General features: G+C 44.7%; 1 protein-coding gene across 1 annotated transcript in view; it reads left to right on the forward strand.

Annotated features, from left to right (window-relative positions):
* The window catches only part of LOC119460541 (arfGAP with SH3 domain, ANK repeat and PH domain-containing protein-like), a 107,350-nt gene that overhangs the window by 55,072 nt on the left and 35,130 nt on the right, over positions 1–17,148 (forward strand). Inside the window, exons 21-23 of the mRNA XM_037721469.2 lie at positions 6,439–6,555; positions 9,359–9,488; positions 10,918–11,151. Coding sequence (XP_037577397.1) covers positions 6,439–6,555; positions 9,359–9,488; positions 10,918–11,151 — 481 coding nt within the window. The remainder of the gene's footprint in view (positions 1–6,438; positions 6,556–9,358; positions 9,489–10,917; positions 11,152–17,148) is intronic.

Here is a 17,148-nt window from a genome sequence, read left to right on the forward strand (position 1 = left end):
TGCTCTCGCCGCTCAGTTTCCGTTGAAGCGATAGACCGCACGAACCTTCGCTCGCTTCGCTCGTGCGCGCTAACACCACGCGTGTTAATTCAGTGAGTTTTTTTTTCTCTCAAGTTTCGGTTGCTAGTTTTAACGTGGCGTGTACACTGAGCAGGTGTCTCGGAGACCCATGTCTCAATGATCGGCGCTACCTCCTGTACCTTCGCGAGAGCTAAGCGGTGCGAAGCTCGTTTCTTGGATCACCATGGCGAACTCCGTTGGCGGAGATCGCCAACGCGGTGACGTTTGTGTCGACTGTACACGGAGACGACGTCATTGCTGCGCAAATCCAAGCAAGTCGATCCCCTGCAAGCGTAGTATGAGGCAGGGCATTATTAGAGATTTTTTTTTAAGCCGCACTAATAACTTTTTTTTTTTTCGGACGAACGAGTTTTCTGGTCTATTTTTCAGTCCCCACGAGGTCGGAAAATCGGTTGGCAACTGTACGGAGCGCCCTAACCTAACCGCCGCATGTTGCTACTAGCCGGAAACTTCGAATTATCCGAAAAGAGCCGCGCGGGCCATTCAAATTATCCGGTAGAATTTGCATTGAGAATGACGGGACCGCTCAAATTCTTCGAATTAACCGAAATTTCGAATTAACCGAGTTCGAATTATCGAGGTTTTACTGTACATGGAATTGCACATACAAATACAGGACGAGGACTGGAACGCATAGGGTGACCCTATATCGGCAGAGCCGAGGGTGCATAGCACCGTACTTTGTCCAGAACGCTTGGTCGGGGCAACTGGGCCACATTTTCTACCCTTCGGTGCCCCGCCCCAAACATTTTCAGCCCAATCGCCACCGAGTGGCTTGGAGAGTGGTCCGCCAGCACACCAATCACTAATCCTGTACTAGGATCGTCTTGTGAGGGGTTCGCCGGCACTTCCAGTATTGCGCTTCTTCCAAGCGCCCTTCACTCTACCACCTTTTACGGTGTTTTCTCCTTTCTTAAAAACAACATACAAACAAACAATGCACAAAGAGGGGAGGGTTACAAATGCATAGCAAACGTACTCCCGCGCAAAGCCACAGAGCCCGCCACAATGGGTACAATAAAATGCTAATAAACAGGTAGCACCTGCAAGCCGAAGCGATTGGCCTTTGCTGTGACCCCTTTTCTGCTCGTACCTATACAAAAAACCGATACCGTAATAGCTACGGGTCATTTGTCAATGAAAGCTGTCAACCGACACTTTAGGCTCTGTTCAGTAAATGCTTGCTCAGAGAAGCTTTTCACGGCGGTCATTTGGCAGCGGTCTCCGCAACGGGTTGTCAAAACGGTTACAATGGGAAAAGGGCACGCGGTGAATAATGAGTACTGCGTTCACGCGTTCTGTGCTGATGACACGCCCGGCACGCGCACCACAGGAGAGCGGTAGTCATGGACCTCTTAGCTTTTGCTGTCAGGGCGACCGCACGTGATGTACGTGATGGAAGCACCGATATACCCTCTTCTTGAGGTCCGCTTTGTGCACTAATGGGCACTAAACGCGTCGTCGTTCGCCGCCTCGTCATCGCTCAGAGCCAGTAGGCCCGCAAGTACATCTGATTAACCGTAATCGCGTCCGTCACGCTTGAGATCACTTGAAAGTGTGTCTCCGAAAGAATTGCGGAACCGTGTGCTGTAACCGACAAGGGTCGTTGACATGTCACGGCTTGCTGTCACTAATCGCCCCTCCACGTGCTGGGTATAATCGGGCAGTGTCATGAGCCTTTCACCTGCCTCATCTCGGCACGTCACCATGACAGGCATCCGCTGCTGACCATCAATTATCCTATTGTGCTTTGGATGTCAAGCAAGGACCATCGGCAACCCACCGCTAGCTGTTTCTCTCCCCTTTCTTCGCAACCGTTTCGTTTGGCGAGACCAGGTTGAACAAAAGCGCCAATCTTAAGCCCTCCGAGCAGCAATTTAAAGAACTAACTAGCTCTTCTAGCAGCAGGCTTACAGCCGGTCGGGAGACACGCTCCCTTCTTTCTTTAATGAGCAAGCCGTGCCCGCGCGTACATCACTGAAGGGGGCAGCTCTCATTGGTCTGCTTCGCTCGCGGCTCATTTTCCGTCGGGGCGCGCGGCAATTTAAATCGGGCCAGGACCGATCCCTCACGTGACACAAGAAACCTGCTGCACGGCAGCTTTTTGTGGCGCGCATTTTTCTGCTTGTGTTGTCGGCCACTAACACATTGTTCGTGGGTCGTTGGAATGTAATTTAATCTAGTACACTTGAATATAAAGGTACGAGTTTCAGAAATACCAGTTTACAGTCGTATCATCCAATTTCAGGTGAAAACATGATCGTATCAGCCGCATGAAAAATACATTGCTCCTATGGGGCGGCACATTGGCCGGGAAACAAAAGAAATTTGTATCATCCCGAAAAACTTATTACGCAGAATCGTATCAACGAGGTTCCACTGTATATGAGAATCGCGATAGACGTGACAAGCAAGAACTACAAGACAGTTTTGCAATAGAACGAAAGCACTGTAGTCAATCGAGCTTCTTCCTCGCAAGATTTACTAAAATATTCAAATTCACTTTAATGTAGGTAAGCTGATGCATGTGTTGATCAGTTGTGGAAAGCTTCCGTGAATTCTCTTTTGAGCTGTTTCCCTTCTCTGGGAAGTGCTTTACTATCGTTGAACCTCAGAATTCAGTTGGGAGTTTCCTTCTACATCCTCCTGTTCTATTATATGATGATTCTTAGCTACATGCTCATCTTTTGATTTCGCTTGAGTACTTGCTGGGACTTTGGAGGCAAGAAGGGATACACATGCAAAGTTCCGTAGCTAAAGCATTCAAGCAGGGGTTACATCACTGCCCTGCCTACATTAGTGATAATTAAGTTAAAACTCAAGCAGAGCCTAAAGCATAGTTATGGCAACGAGATTTCTAGTAGAGGCTGATTTGTGGTGATATATATTCATGGCATTAGTATCCCATGTACACTTTGAGCTGTTGTATAGAAAGAGAGCAAGTGGTTAGAGTCTCCACACTTGTTACGTGCGGAAGCACCCCACTTTCACTGCACCTGCTGGAAAGGTCATACATTGGCTCTCCACCCGTATTGCCTTTATGATAGTGTGGTGACTGATGTGTCGTGATCAAATACAGTTAAACCTCGATATGACGAAGTCGGTAATATCAGCACATTACTGAAATTTTGTTATATTGAAATTAGAGCTTTTATGCAAATAAGTACAGTCGCTGATGGATTTTTCATGCACAGATGGGGCCCGTAAAAATTTCTGAATTATCAGACAATTGGGAAAAAACTCATTAGAATCACAAACAAATATATATATATAATTTCGTTGAACTTGAGATTCTGCGATCAAACGTACAATTTCCTGCTGTGTCGACAATATTTTCACATCGACGGTACAAAGCAAAGCCTGCGAAGCTTTCACATCGACCCTGCCGCCATGGCTGATTGTCACCGGTCCTCTGCTCTCCACGCAGTCCAACCAATGCAGCGTCAAAACCCATCACTGCAAAGAAAGCTTCGCTTTGAGATTACATGAAAGTCACAACCTGTTGTTCATGGCCGCCATATTTGTTGTGTCCTAGAAATATACCAATATCCGGTCTCAAATTTTGGTAGCCATTATGCATTTTTTCTGGTATTGGTTTTAGGAGTAAAAAAGTAAAAAGGCAATGCATTGATAGAGATAGCAAAGTATTAGACAACGAAACGAAAATTCCTAGTTTTATCAGCTGCGTAAACATTCACTCACTAATTAAAAAGCATGGTGTCACGCGCACAGGCAAACATGATCAGATTTGAACAACCTTATTTTCATGAGTATGCAAGGAAGGACATGAGTATAAAAAAAGAATGGCATGATAATATTGTGAAATAACTACCTGGAATGCAGCCATATTTAGGCTTAGCACAGCACAACTGACCATTTGTTATTGTGATGTGCACTCGAGCGGTACCACCTGCCTGTATGCTGGGGTCCACTTGGGTGCACATAGCCGTAACTCTGCCGAAAGGTTTTTCTGCAAGGCGCTGCACCAAGGGAACAGATGCACACACCAGGGAGACCGCTGCCGGATGTCCTGGCATTTGTGGTGTCGTCGCCATTTCCCTTCATTTCCATTGAGCTGCACTCTTGCTGTTCACAGACCTGCATTTTCTACCATTGAAGGGAATACTCTATCCCATGACTCAGTTGTATGGTGGTTGAGCTTGCCACATTTTAAAGTGCTGGGCTGATTGCATAATAAATTAGAAGCATAATCCCAAATATGACACAAGATAACTTTGGTGAATAAAAGCGTTGCAGTATGTTAAATGCAAATATTATATGAACATGCGATATTCATATGCACGCATCTTGTCCAACGTCTTTGTGTGCATAGTGGTGCATGTCTGGACGTGAAATGCGGGCACATTTAGCTGTCTTATCCACCTGTCACCTATTTAAAAAAATATACTATGGGGTTTAATGTCCTAAAACCAGGGGGGTGAAGCTTCCTATACCTCCCATTGGTTTTGTATAGCAGACGCTCAGTCGACGCTAGCACCAAGGCGCACTTCAGTTAGGCCCTAGCGGACGGATGACGGTACTACGGCGGCGAAAAAAACAAAAACAATGAAAAGCGGTGGGATTTTTTATACTCTCCTTTTCGCTAGAGCACTTTTTTTCTTCCTTTTTTTATGATAACGTTGCTCCGCTGGCTTCTCCTTTCCCTCACGCTCATGACTTTCCTATCCCTCCTCGCATGTCTCGCCTCCCCTCCTCTCAGTTTTCGCACAGTTCTTTTTTGTCACAGGCGTTATCAGACGCACCGCCGGCCCTGCCAGGCGTTGCACCACGCATTCGTGCTTGTGCGCAGTGGGTTCTTTTTGTGTTTTCATGCACGCAATCCCGTTCATTACTACGATCAAGCAAGCATGTGCCCAAATTATATATAAAAAAATAATTCCACTTCAACAAAACAGTTCTTTGGACTCACTTTATTGTGTTCGTTTGCGAAAATCAGAATTGGAGCAGACAGTGCAACACACTATACATAGAATGCAACAAAACGTGGATGGTGTTTCATGTACGCACATGTAAAAAAACATTTATTGTAATTGCTTTAATGGCCAATGCGCAGAATAGCTTCTCCCGGCCTGCTTCTTGCTCGGTCCATGAAATCCACGTCCGTGAAGTGCGCTGAGAATATCCTGCGGTTGGTGACCTTATCTCTGGGTAAACCCATTAGGTCCGTCCTTCCAGCGTAGTTTAAGAACACTTCCATCCTGAAGAACAGTGAAGATCATAAATTATAACATCGCAGTTAGAACATACAAAACTGAGCTCGTTTCGCGTCGCGGCAGAGTACTAGTTGTGATATATCAACCTTAATTATCAGAAATGCATTTTTAAACGATGGCGACTAATCAGCTAGAAATAAGTGCAAAGCGCACGCCTACACGTGTTCCTTGTGATACGCACAGGTGGTACTATATTTATCAGGAGCTTTATGTTCGCCGCTTGTTGACCTAACGATTTACTACATCGTTGTGGTGTTTTCAAATCAGCTAGCTGCTGCCTCACCACCGGACAGCCATGTACAACTGCGCACAATGACTATCACAAATAAAAACCGGGAAGTAAACTGCACAGTGCTCACTTGTTGTCTTTAGGGATGCGGTAGAATTTTACGTCGCATGGCTCACTTCATCTTGATGTATTCGCACACCATTGAACCACACACAAACAGCGACAGCTGCGAGACATTGCTGGGAAAAGCCGACAAACTTGCAACGGTAGGGTACCACACAGACCACACTGCTAGCATGGAAAGCAAAAACCGCAAAACTGACCGCACAATGCCAGAAAAAAAATTGCTGCCGTTTTGGCCGTTATCAGCACGGCCGACGATGAGTGCGGGCTGCGCCAGCCGCGCCACCGATAGTTGAAGGCGAGAGAGAAACAACAAAGTTGAGAGACGGTTGAAAGAAAAAAAAAGAAAAGCGATTCGCGTGGACAAAAAGCCAGCAGAATTTCCGAGGCCTTATGGGAGATGCAATAGTGGATTAATTTTGACCACTTGGACAATGGTACACGAGCGCTGTTGCATCGGCCACCGTGATTGAACCCATGACCTCGTGCTCAGCAGCACAATGCCCTAGCCATCTCTGACTGCGTTATCCTGCCTCAAGTGAAAAGGAATTAATTCAAAGCTTCGTATTATGAATCCATTTAAGCATGTCGTCTTTCCAAATCTTTTTCTATGCATTGCATGTTTTAACTGAAATTCTGATCAATCAGCTGATGAACTGTCACGAGTAGGTTGTATTTCCAAGTTGCCTTACTGGATTACTAATGCAGGTTTTTGTTAATTTTATGAAAGTAGTACATGGCACCAATGCTGTTTTTCATTTTGCTGTGCAGATTGAGCATGCACTGCAGAACAAGAAAACGCTTTTCGAGAATGTCAACATTGACTGGGGTCTGACGCAAGATGATGGGTCAACAGACTTCAGCGATGATGACTATCCAGAAGATCGCGTAAGTATTTTCTTTGATATTTGATAAGCTGTCAATGCCTGAAATAAGTAGAACAAGGATTTCTATTAATACCTGCCCTAGGCTGCATATATTGTCACGACGGTGAAAGCTCGAAGGACAAACGAACCGCACTTGTCGGCAGAGGCAGCAACAAGAACGGACGGTTTTAAAATACCGCGCTCTAGTCACTGCTTCTTCTTCTTGCTATGTTTTTTCATAACTGCCTAATGTGTCTTATGTCGTCGTCATCGCCCCGCTAGACACGTGGCAATATTATATTGACCCTTTTCGCAGAGATCCCGTGGGCGCTGCCATGTTTGATCACGTGGTGACGCGTCTATTGCTTGCCTCCGTTGCCTCCGTGTTTACTATGGGTGTACATGACGCCCGGAGCAGCTCAGGAAACCTCTGTTTCGGAAGATATCGCAGACGCTGACTGGGTGGTTGGCACGAAGCTTTGACGACACCTTCAGAGGACATGCAAAAGCGCTTTCGAAGCTCATTAAGCTTTGCCCAAACGATGCAAGCAGCGTATATGGTGCTTGTTCTAAAAACGAGGCTAAAAATGTATTCCAAGCTATCCAAGCTTTCCACTTATGAATTGATTCAGGATCAGTGTGTTTTGCTCTTCGTTCTTTATTTGGCAAAGACATTGAAGCAGTTTTTTGTCACGTTTCTGACTCAGTGAAGTTCGTCGATGCGGTGACTACCTGATTTTTTTCTGCCTAATCGCTCGCAGGTGTGCTCAATTGCAGTAGATTTAGTCTTGCTGCACACAAGGCTTGGAACATAGCTGTTCTGTACTTTGTTATAGCTTGTCGCAAATCTGTATTATCACTAGTAACTCGCTTACTCCTGTGGACCGTCACGAAACATTCTGCTTCGACCATTCGTGTGCTGTCGGTGTAGTTGCTGCCACCTATGCTTTTGTGCACAGATTCAAGTGTGCACCCATTCACATATTCTTAATACGTTGGCGATAGAGTGTGCGTAAGCTTGCGTGCGAGTTGGGGTCGATGTGTGTAGATAATGTGCACAAAACTTACTATACCAGGAAGCGGCGCTACTCCCTTTGTCATTGTTTAACGAGTGGTACTCACTGTTGCCGGCGTTCCTGGGTTGAAGTCTTTTCTCTGGAGGTTAGCGATACAGCGCTGGCTGATCAGTTGTCTTTTTTTATCCTTTTAGCAACACAGGCAGTTGTTATGTAGCAGCAGCGACACAGGGTGATTCCATTCCTTAATATGCAAATCACTATTTTTACAGCGAACTACCACACACGTCTTCCCTTTACCTTTACACATTTTGCAGCATGAATTGAGTACAGTGCATTAGCAAACACCCAGTTGCATTTCTGAGAGCTGATCGCACAGTAGCAGGGCAGAAGCGGTTATGGTTTCGTATTCGTGCGCTTTCGCTGAGGCAACGTATGGCGTGCCGCCGAAACTGACATCTCGTTTCTCGTGAACAAATTGCTTCTCAAAAAGGGTCTATAGACAAAGCATACCCTTAAAAGCCACTGAATACCATCTGTCAGCCGTGTTTCCAATTTCAATTAGCTCGTCTGTTGTCCCATATCCAGTGGAACCCCGCTGATAAGTTTTTCACCTGACCGTAATAAAGAATGTAAGAGCCGGGAAATGCAAGAGCCGAGAAACAGGAAAAATCGAGAAATGGGAGTAGTGTTGAACTGCACACAATATTATTTTAATTATTACATGCGAAAAAAAGTCCTAGTTTCGCCTGAAAGCCGAAGCATCGATTGCGATAGCAAATTAGTAGACAGCTATACAAAGTAAGGGTAGTAGATTTATCGTCCGTATAAACTAGTAAACATTCACTTATTAACTATATTAATAAGCATGGTGTCAGCGCACACACGCAAACATGAACACATCACACTCGATGAGCGCGGACACTCACTGTCAAACGCTGGCGTGGGGAAGCGCCGCTGCAGAAGCGAGCGAAGGGACCTTCGTGCTGTTGTCTATCGCTTCAACGCAAACTGAGCACCGAGAACACACAGCACGCACAAAGCTACGAGCCGTTGACGCACCTACACCGCCTTGACTCTGCCTCAACGCAGATCGCTTTCAAGATACGGTCCGCGCGACCGCGCGCTGTACGCAGTTGATGCGAGAGTACAGTAGTACAACGCCGCCCACTATCCCTCCCCCACTGTACCTCCCCCCCTCGCTCCCTCAACGGTTCCTCAAGCGCAACGGAAGAAGGCGCGCTTCCTCCCTGCTTTTCTTTCTTGCGTGCACGAGATTTAAACGCGGTCGGCGGCTTCCCTCGCACGCTTTCACTCGCACATACGGCGCGCTGCGACGGCGTTTTCACCCTTGGACTTTATACGGAACATCTATGAGCCAAAACCAATTTTAGGGCTACAACGCGTCATAGACACCATATTTAGATAGCAAATACGGATCTCAAGGGCCATACTTTTGCTGGCGGAAACCGAAAATTTGTCATACTTGTCGCCCCTGGCACTTTGGGCGGCCAATGCCATCGTCAAGCCACCAAGCCGTTCGGGCTGGCGCAGAGTGGCAGTTTGCAACGTATGATGCGGGAACGGTTTCACAGTTGCGACGCAACAGCGGGGTTACCAATGCATTGGGTTCTATGGGAGCTGTCCCGGGACCGGCCAAAAACGACGTAACAGCGGGGTTCTACTGTACCAGTGACACTGTGTCCAAGCAAATACTTCCGATGAGACTAACCAAGCTGCCCAGACTTGTGTAGCTGAAGCACGAGTAATGCATGGTTGTGGTGGACATGAAAGTGTATTGTTCTCCAGCTCACATCAGACTGGAAAAGGTCCCGGCCTTCGAGCGTCATCAGCAACGAGTCGACACGCCCGGAATCTGCAAGTCCCCAGCCTTGTCCCAGGCCACCACCCCCTCCACCTCAGAATCGCAAGCCAGTTAGTGAGTGGCTACTTCGTTGATATGCTTTGCCTTGCCTGTTGGCTTGCATTTGAGCTCAGTTAGACCTGTTTTTACAAAGAATTTCCTTGGGGATGTTTCTTGGTAACAGGTGGTTCCGCATACTCATTTAAAAGAATCTGTTGTTTGACAAGTTGATCTAAAATTAATTTTGAAACAAGATTCTTGGTTAGAGTGGCAGCATGATGATGATTTATTGGCAAATCCCTTGAAACAGTGTGATGAAAAATAGCCTGCTCGAGTTAATCAGGTATGCTAGGTAATCAGAATGGCACATTTGGCTCCATCTTGGTGCAGCAGGTGGTTTTGTACGCTTAGTTAAAAGACTCGTTGTGTTCTTTGGCAAGTCAATTGAACATTGTGAAACAAGATTTTTGGTAAGAGTGGCAGCAGAATGGCTCTGTCTTGGGGCATGCAGTTGGAAACAGTGCATCAGTGAAATGTTACTTCACCTGCACCTCTGAAGGGTTGGCTATGAGATGTGCATAATGTGTGCTTCTTGGTTTAGAGTGACTGAATTTTTCTTGCATGCATTTTTTTTAAATGCTGTGTATATTAATTGTTTTCTCCTCTGGCAACCAGAAGTTGTTAATTGACTGAGTTCTTTTACTTTCTTGTATGTATGTTGTCCTTAGCTCCTTATTTAGCTGTGTTTCAAGTAATGGTGGCACTTCAGTTTGAAGTTTTCGTAAGTTGTTTTATTACAGAAGGCTCTGTTCACAGCATCAATGGTACATTTTTTTATTTCGAGTACCATTCTCTAAATTCAGCTTGACTACTGTCAGTTTAGCCTTTAGTGCCTCTTGAACAAATGCTTGTATGGTGATTGCCTTGTAGTGTGTCTTGAGCTGTACAATAAATGGGATGGCCCATGCCTACTTTCTACTAAAACACGAACCAACTATTTTTGTCTAGTAAGCAATATGTGCATGCTGACTTAAAGCTATAGCTGTGCTGGTGGATGTACAGGGCATGGATCTACAATATAGCCAAACAATGAGCATGTGAATTAAAATGGTAGCACCGTAGATGCACTGCATATCCACAAGGAATGTGGCAGGTGTTTTCTCAATCGAGTTGTCTGCTATACTACTGTGCAGGCAAGCTTCTTAACTGCACACCAGAACCACTGATCCTGTCTATCCCTGCCCTTTGGAGGCTTATCTAGTTCATTTATTCACCAGAAACAAACAAGTTATGCAGATCTCGTGGCACAAGATGTCTTCTCAGCTTACACAGCACGAGGTGCCATAGCAGACAACATTTATTTTCGTACTGCTAATCTTCTGACTAGCTCCTTCCATCTATGATGGCATTAGAAAACTATCTAACACTTGTCAGAGTAAGGAACATGCAATTTTTGATGGCAGACTTGGTTTAATTTTACTTAGCCAGTGATTCTGGTCGGTAGTTCCAGGTCTCAATGCACATGGCTCCATGAAGAAACGTGCAGCCCCGCTGCCACCACCCTCGACAAGCCTGCAGTCGTCTAGTCATTCGCGCACTCCCTCCGACCCATGTTTCTCTCAAAGTGCCCTTGGTCTAGTGCACAAGCGAAACCCTTCTGTGGACCTCGCCTCCAGCTCTTCAATTGATTCCTCCTTTGATCAAGCCAGCTCATCGAACCCCTCCACTCTTGGGTCAAGTGAGTGCTTCTGACCGTACTGTTGTGGCTGTAGTCTTGTTTGGCCACTTTCATTCAAGGCTGTTTGAGTTTGCACCTAGTGCACAGAACAAGGCAACCGGTACAGTAACATCTCATTAATTAGACCCTTGTTAATTCGGAAAACTGTGTAATTCGAACTTGCCCTCCAGGTCCGGCAATCATATGCAATATTTAATGGCATCAAGCGCTCCTTAAACCTGCCAAATTTGGTTGTGAATCTGTGAATTTGAACGGCCTTCAGAGTTCGCCAAGTGCGGAGTGCCACAAATGTGTGATACAAAAGAGCAGAAGTAGAGCTAGCGTCCAACCGAAACGAAATGGCAGAGTCCGCCTCGCCATAGTCATCAGCCGAAACTGGGGTGGGGAATATTCAAAGTTTTGAATACGAATTCAATATTACACACTAGCTATTAGTATTCAAAAAGCAACTACAGTGGAATCTCGTCGATACGATCTTCACGGGAACCGGAAAATAAAATGTATCATCCTAAAATCTTATTATCCGAACATAATCGGGTATAAGGAAAAAAATTGAGTATAAGAAGAAAAAAAACTATTATCCCGAAAAACAAATTATGCAGAATCGTATCAACGAGATTCCGCTGTACTCTGTATTTTCTAATAATCAAAACTAACCAAATATTTCGCAATAACTGAATGTCAAAGTCTGGAGGGGTATTCTATAAGTGACCACCTTGTGGACTGTCCATTTCAGATGTCGCTGACTGGCTGGAGCTGTATGAGCGAGAAGGAGACAGGCTGGGGATGCCTGTCACCTCCTCACATGTACCATTGCCCAGCCATTCAGCACTTCAGCAGTAGACAAAATCGACAGTCCACTGGGTAGACACTTACAGAATACCCTCCCCTCTGGTTTATGTTCATCTGCTAAACAAAGTATCGCAAAATATCAGAAGTGAAACAATTACATTTTCGAAATAATGCAGTAACAAAATGAGTTAAGCAAGCTTTGTTTTAGGTTTCATGGTGGAAGCCTAAATGATAAACCATGATTTTTGCTTGTCTGTCATGTAGTGTTTCTGGCAGTCTAGTCGTGTAGCAGGTTTTTTTTATGCTGCAACATGTTGCTAAGTGCCGTTTTACATGAGTCTAAGGGGCACATTTTCCTTCCATAAACTGATCTTTTTTCAGCAGCCATTTACCAGTTAGCCTTTTTGGGAAAACTGGTCATACAGCAGTCATTAATTCTCTGAAAACTTGTTTGCAACCACATCTTTAAGTTGTTGAGAGGCTATTGTGTGTCATCCCCATGCTGGACACCAACACCTAATTGTTTGCGTGTACAGTCACATGAATGGTGGTGCATTCGGACGATCGTGTTTGTCCATCCCGGTGCCCTGTTCCGAAGCCTTTCAAAAGAGACATCCCCAAACCAAAGAGGAGGAGGCTACTCCCTTTTGCACCCGAGTAACCCCACCGTTCTGTGGCGCTAGCAGCGCAACACTCACGCCGCCTTTCGTACTATAGTCGGGTACAACTTTAGAAGGCAGCGTCCTTTGCCCCTCAAAGTCGGATGCACACGAGCCTCCACCAATGGACGCATGCTCTAGACTGACATCATGAGCCAGACAGCCGGTGACAGCACCGACGGAGAACATGCAGTCCGCGCTTCGAGCTGGGCCGAGTAGCGTAAGCGGGACTATTTCTTTAGTCGCGAAGGCAATCGGGGCTGCCGTGCTTTGGTCATTTGAGCGGGGGGCCTCTCCTGTATTCTTTAGCTGTACCCGACTATAGTATTCTGCAACTACACCGACCGCCGGCGGTGCAAAGCTATGCAGGGCAGCTGGAGTATAGGAGGAGCAAGAGCCATGCGAGGAAAACGATATCAGGGGATGCGTGAGAGTCGAGCATCCCCACAAGTCATGGTGCCTAATTAGACCGAAATGAATCTTCCTGCTCTAAATATATGTCTCCGGTCGACTATTCGATATTCGATTCTGTATTCTTTACTTACTATATGTATTCGAAAAAGTTGATACAGTCAACGTCAGATTTTTTTTACTCCCTAGGTGCCAAAAAAACATGTTAAAAAAATAATGCATGCTTTTTACTGCCCCCAAGGGCTTAAATCGTCACAGGCACATTTGAAATAGCTCTGAAGGCCTGCCAGTACACTTATTAGGTGTATCGGTGGTCATACTGCAACAGGAGATGTGTGTATAATTATTGAATACATATTTTGTCAGATTTTTGGACTCCCTAGGTGCCAAAAAAACATGTTAAAAAAATAATGCATGCTTTTTACTGCCCCCAAGGGCTTAAATCGTCACAGGCACATTTGAAATAGCTCTGAAGGCCTGCCAGTACACTTATTAGGTGTATCGGTGGTCATACTGCAACAGGAGATGTGTGTATAATTATTGAATACATATTTTGTCAGATTTTTGGACTCCCTAGGTGCCAAAAAAACATGTTAAAAAAATAATGCATGCTTTTTACTGCCCCCAAGGGCTTAAATCGTCACAGGCACATTTGAAATAGCTCTGAAGGCCTGCCAGTACACTTATTAGGTGTATCGGTGGTCATACTGCAACAGGAGATGTGTGTATAATTATTGAATACATATTTTGTCAGATTTTTGGACTCCCTAGGTGCCAAAAAAACATGTTAAAAAAATAATGCATGCTTTTTACTGCCCCCAAGGGCTTAAATCGTCACAGGCACATTTGAAATAGCTCTGAAGGCCTGCCAGTACACTTATTAGGTGTATCGGTGGTCATACTGCAACAGGAGATGTGTGTATAATTATTGAATACATATTTTGTCAGATTTTTGGACTCCCTAGCTGCCAAAAAAACATGTTAAAAAAATAATGCATGCTTTTTACTGCCCCCAAGGGCTTAAATCGTCACAGGCACATTTGAAATAGCTCTGAAGGCCTGCCAGTACACTTATTAGGTGTATCGGTGGTCATACTGCAACAGGAGATGTGTGTATAATTATTGAATACATATTTTGTCAGATTTTTGGACTCCCTAGGTGCCAAAAAAACATGTTAAAAAAATAATGCATGCTTTTTACTGCCCCCAAGGGCTTAAATCGTCACAGGCACATTTGAAATAGCTCTGAAGGCCTGCCAGTACACTTATTAGGTGTATCGGTGGTCATACTGCAACAGGAGATGTGTGTATAATTATTGAATACATATTTTGTCAGATTTTTGGACTCCCTAGGTGCCAAAAAAACATGTTAAAAAAATAATGCATGCTTTTTACTGCCCCCAAGGGCTTAAATCGTCACAGGCACATTTGAAATAGCTCTGAAGGCCTGCCAGTACACTTATTAGGTGTATCGGTGGTCATACTGCAACAGGAGATGTGTGTATAATTATTGAATACATATTTTGTCAGATTTTGGACTCCCTAGGTGCCAAAAAAACATGTTAAAAAAATAATGCATGCTTTTTACTGCCCCCAAGGGCTTAAATCGTCACAGGCACACTTGAAATAGCTCTGAAGGCCTGCCAGTACACTTATTTGGTGTATCGGTGGTCATACTGCAACAGGAGATGTGTGTATAATTATTGAATACATATTTTGTCAGATTTTTGGACTCCCTAGGTGCCAAAAAAACATGTTAAAAAAATAATGCATGCTTTTTACTGCCCCCAAGGGCTTAAATCGTCACAGGCACATTTGAAATAGCTCTGAAGGCCTGCCAGTACACTTATTAGGTGTATCGGTGGTCATACTGCAACAGGAGATGTGTGTATAATTATTGAATACATATTTTGTCAGATTTTTGGACTCCCTAGCTGCCAAAAAAACATGTTAAAAAAATAATGCATGCTTTTTACTGCCCCCAAGGGCTTAAATCGTCACAGGCACATTTGAAATAGCTCTGAAGGCCTGCCAGTACACTTATTAGGTGTATCGGTGGTCATACTGCAACAGGAGATGTGTGTATAATTATTGAATACATATTTTGTCCTGCGACAGTGGCCCCTTTCCATTCTTGGTAGGCTTCACTGCAATAAATTGGGTATGCTGAACTGCTTAACACCGCTGTATTGCAGCGAAGTCTATTTTTTGGAACTGGCATTATGCAACGCTTAACCATTGTGGTACTTTTCGCGCTTCGAGGCCGTCCACGAGGATGACAAATGTGGAGTCGACGCCATTGCTGACAGCGCTGAATTCTTTGAATAAAGAACATGACAGTAAACACCAGAAAGCTTGGTAGTGAACGTCGAAGCAGTTGGGCCTAGTGTTGCTTCTATGGTGGCTAGAGCTGCCAGCAGATCAGTGTGCACTGGCTTGACGCTGCGAGATAATTGATATGGCAGTCGTGGTGGCTTCGATTAATACCGTTTTTGACTCGTGGTCACAGCAAGAAGTCTGGAAAATTGGATGGTGAAGGGTTTCAGCGTCGGAAGTCTCAGACTTCCTTATACATTGGCTCTATGGGATATGTGGAGGAGCCATGAAGGCATTGAAATTGTCAGCACGTCGGAAAAATTGGGCGTCCTATAACCTGTTGTTGACTATGTTCGCCCATCTCTTGTGGAAACTGTATGGGAATGGGAAAGCCATGAAAGCATGTGCATGACACCACATTGACTGCTTACCTTTAGAATTGTGTGGTTTTCATCAATAATCTCGTAGATAGTGGCAACGGATTCACTTGCGTTGGTTGTGGTGAGCAGTGGTTTTGTTTTGATTCAGTGCAAGGCACGCGTGATGTGACAAACATGGCGTAAGTCATCAAATACTAAAAGCAATTCTACTGCAGCTCGCATCAACCTCACCGGCTACATCATGATGGACAATCATTTGCAACAAAATAATCGGGATGTGCACGCGCGCGGTAGTAAAAAGCACCTCTGCTTGGACGTACAGGTGTGTTCGCCGCTGCTGAACTGTGAATTAAGTTACAAGGCCCTCGTCACTGTGAGTGCTTATCAATCACAAGATCATGAGAATTGCAGCTCCTGTGCTTATTCTGTGCCAAACATAAGAGGTGTGGGTTATGGATTTTCTTTGGTAAACAAAAGCATGTTGATGTAGTAAACATTTGTTTTTGCTACATTAGATCATTCGACATTCAGGAAATTAGGACATTTTTTAAAGTCCCATGAAATGACTAGGTATTACTTTACTTGGTGTCAAAACACTGTGGCACTGCAGCTATTGATCTGTGTGCCCTATTTGCACCAAGAGCATTGTGTAGTCAGCCTTGAGCACATTCTCTAGCTCCATAGCATGCCTTGTAGCTTCCACTCCATCCCATTAGTACTTTATTTTGATACAGCATATATAGAGGAAAAAATTGCCAGGACAGATATTTGATTTGCAACTGAAGTAGCATATTCTTTAGACATACTAATCACAAATGGGGCTTTGCATTCCACCATTGCTGTGAAGAATTATCAGACATTGCCTGGAATATTATTGGCCTTAATGAAGTTAGAACTGGTGAGGCTTACACAGTGCTGACTAACGGCCACGTCCTCTGCTACAGAGGTCTTCCAGATAAGAGAGAATCCGGGGTAGGATTTCTAGTCCATAACAACATAGCGGGCAACATTGATGAATTATACAGCATTAATGAGAGGGCAGCAGTCGTCGTAATAAAGCTGAATAGGAGGTACAAAATGAATGTAGTATAAGCCTACGCCCCAACCTCTATTCACGATGATGAAGAAATAGAACAGTTTTATAAAGATGTTGAATTAGCAATGAGAAAGGTGCAAACTCAGTATACTGTAGTCATGGGCGACTTCAATGCAAAAGTGGGAAAAAAGCAGTATGGTGAGCAAGCAATTGGGAACTACGGCATCGATTCTAAGAATGCAAGAGGAGAGATGTTAGTGGAATTCACGGAAAGGAATAGGCTCCGAATAATGAATACCTTCTTCAGGAAGCGCAGCAACAGGAAGTGGACCTGGAAAAGCCCTAATGGAGATACAAGGAATGAAATAGATTTGATACTCTCTTCCGATCCCAGCATAGTACA

Source organism: Dermacentor silvarum, chromosome 8 (genome assembly GCF_013339745.2).
Source record: "Dermacentor silvarum isolate Dsil-2018 chromosome 8, BIME_Dsil_1.4, whole genome shotgun sequence".
NCBI classification, from domain to species: Eukaryota; Metazoa; Arthropoda; class Arachnida; order Ixodida; family Ixodidae; genus Dermacentor; species Dermacentor silvarum.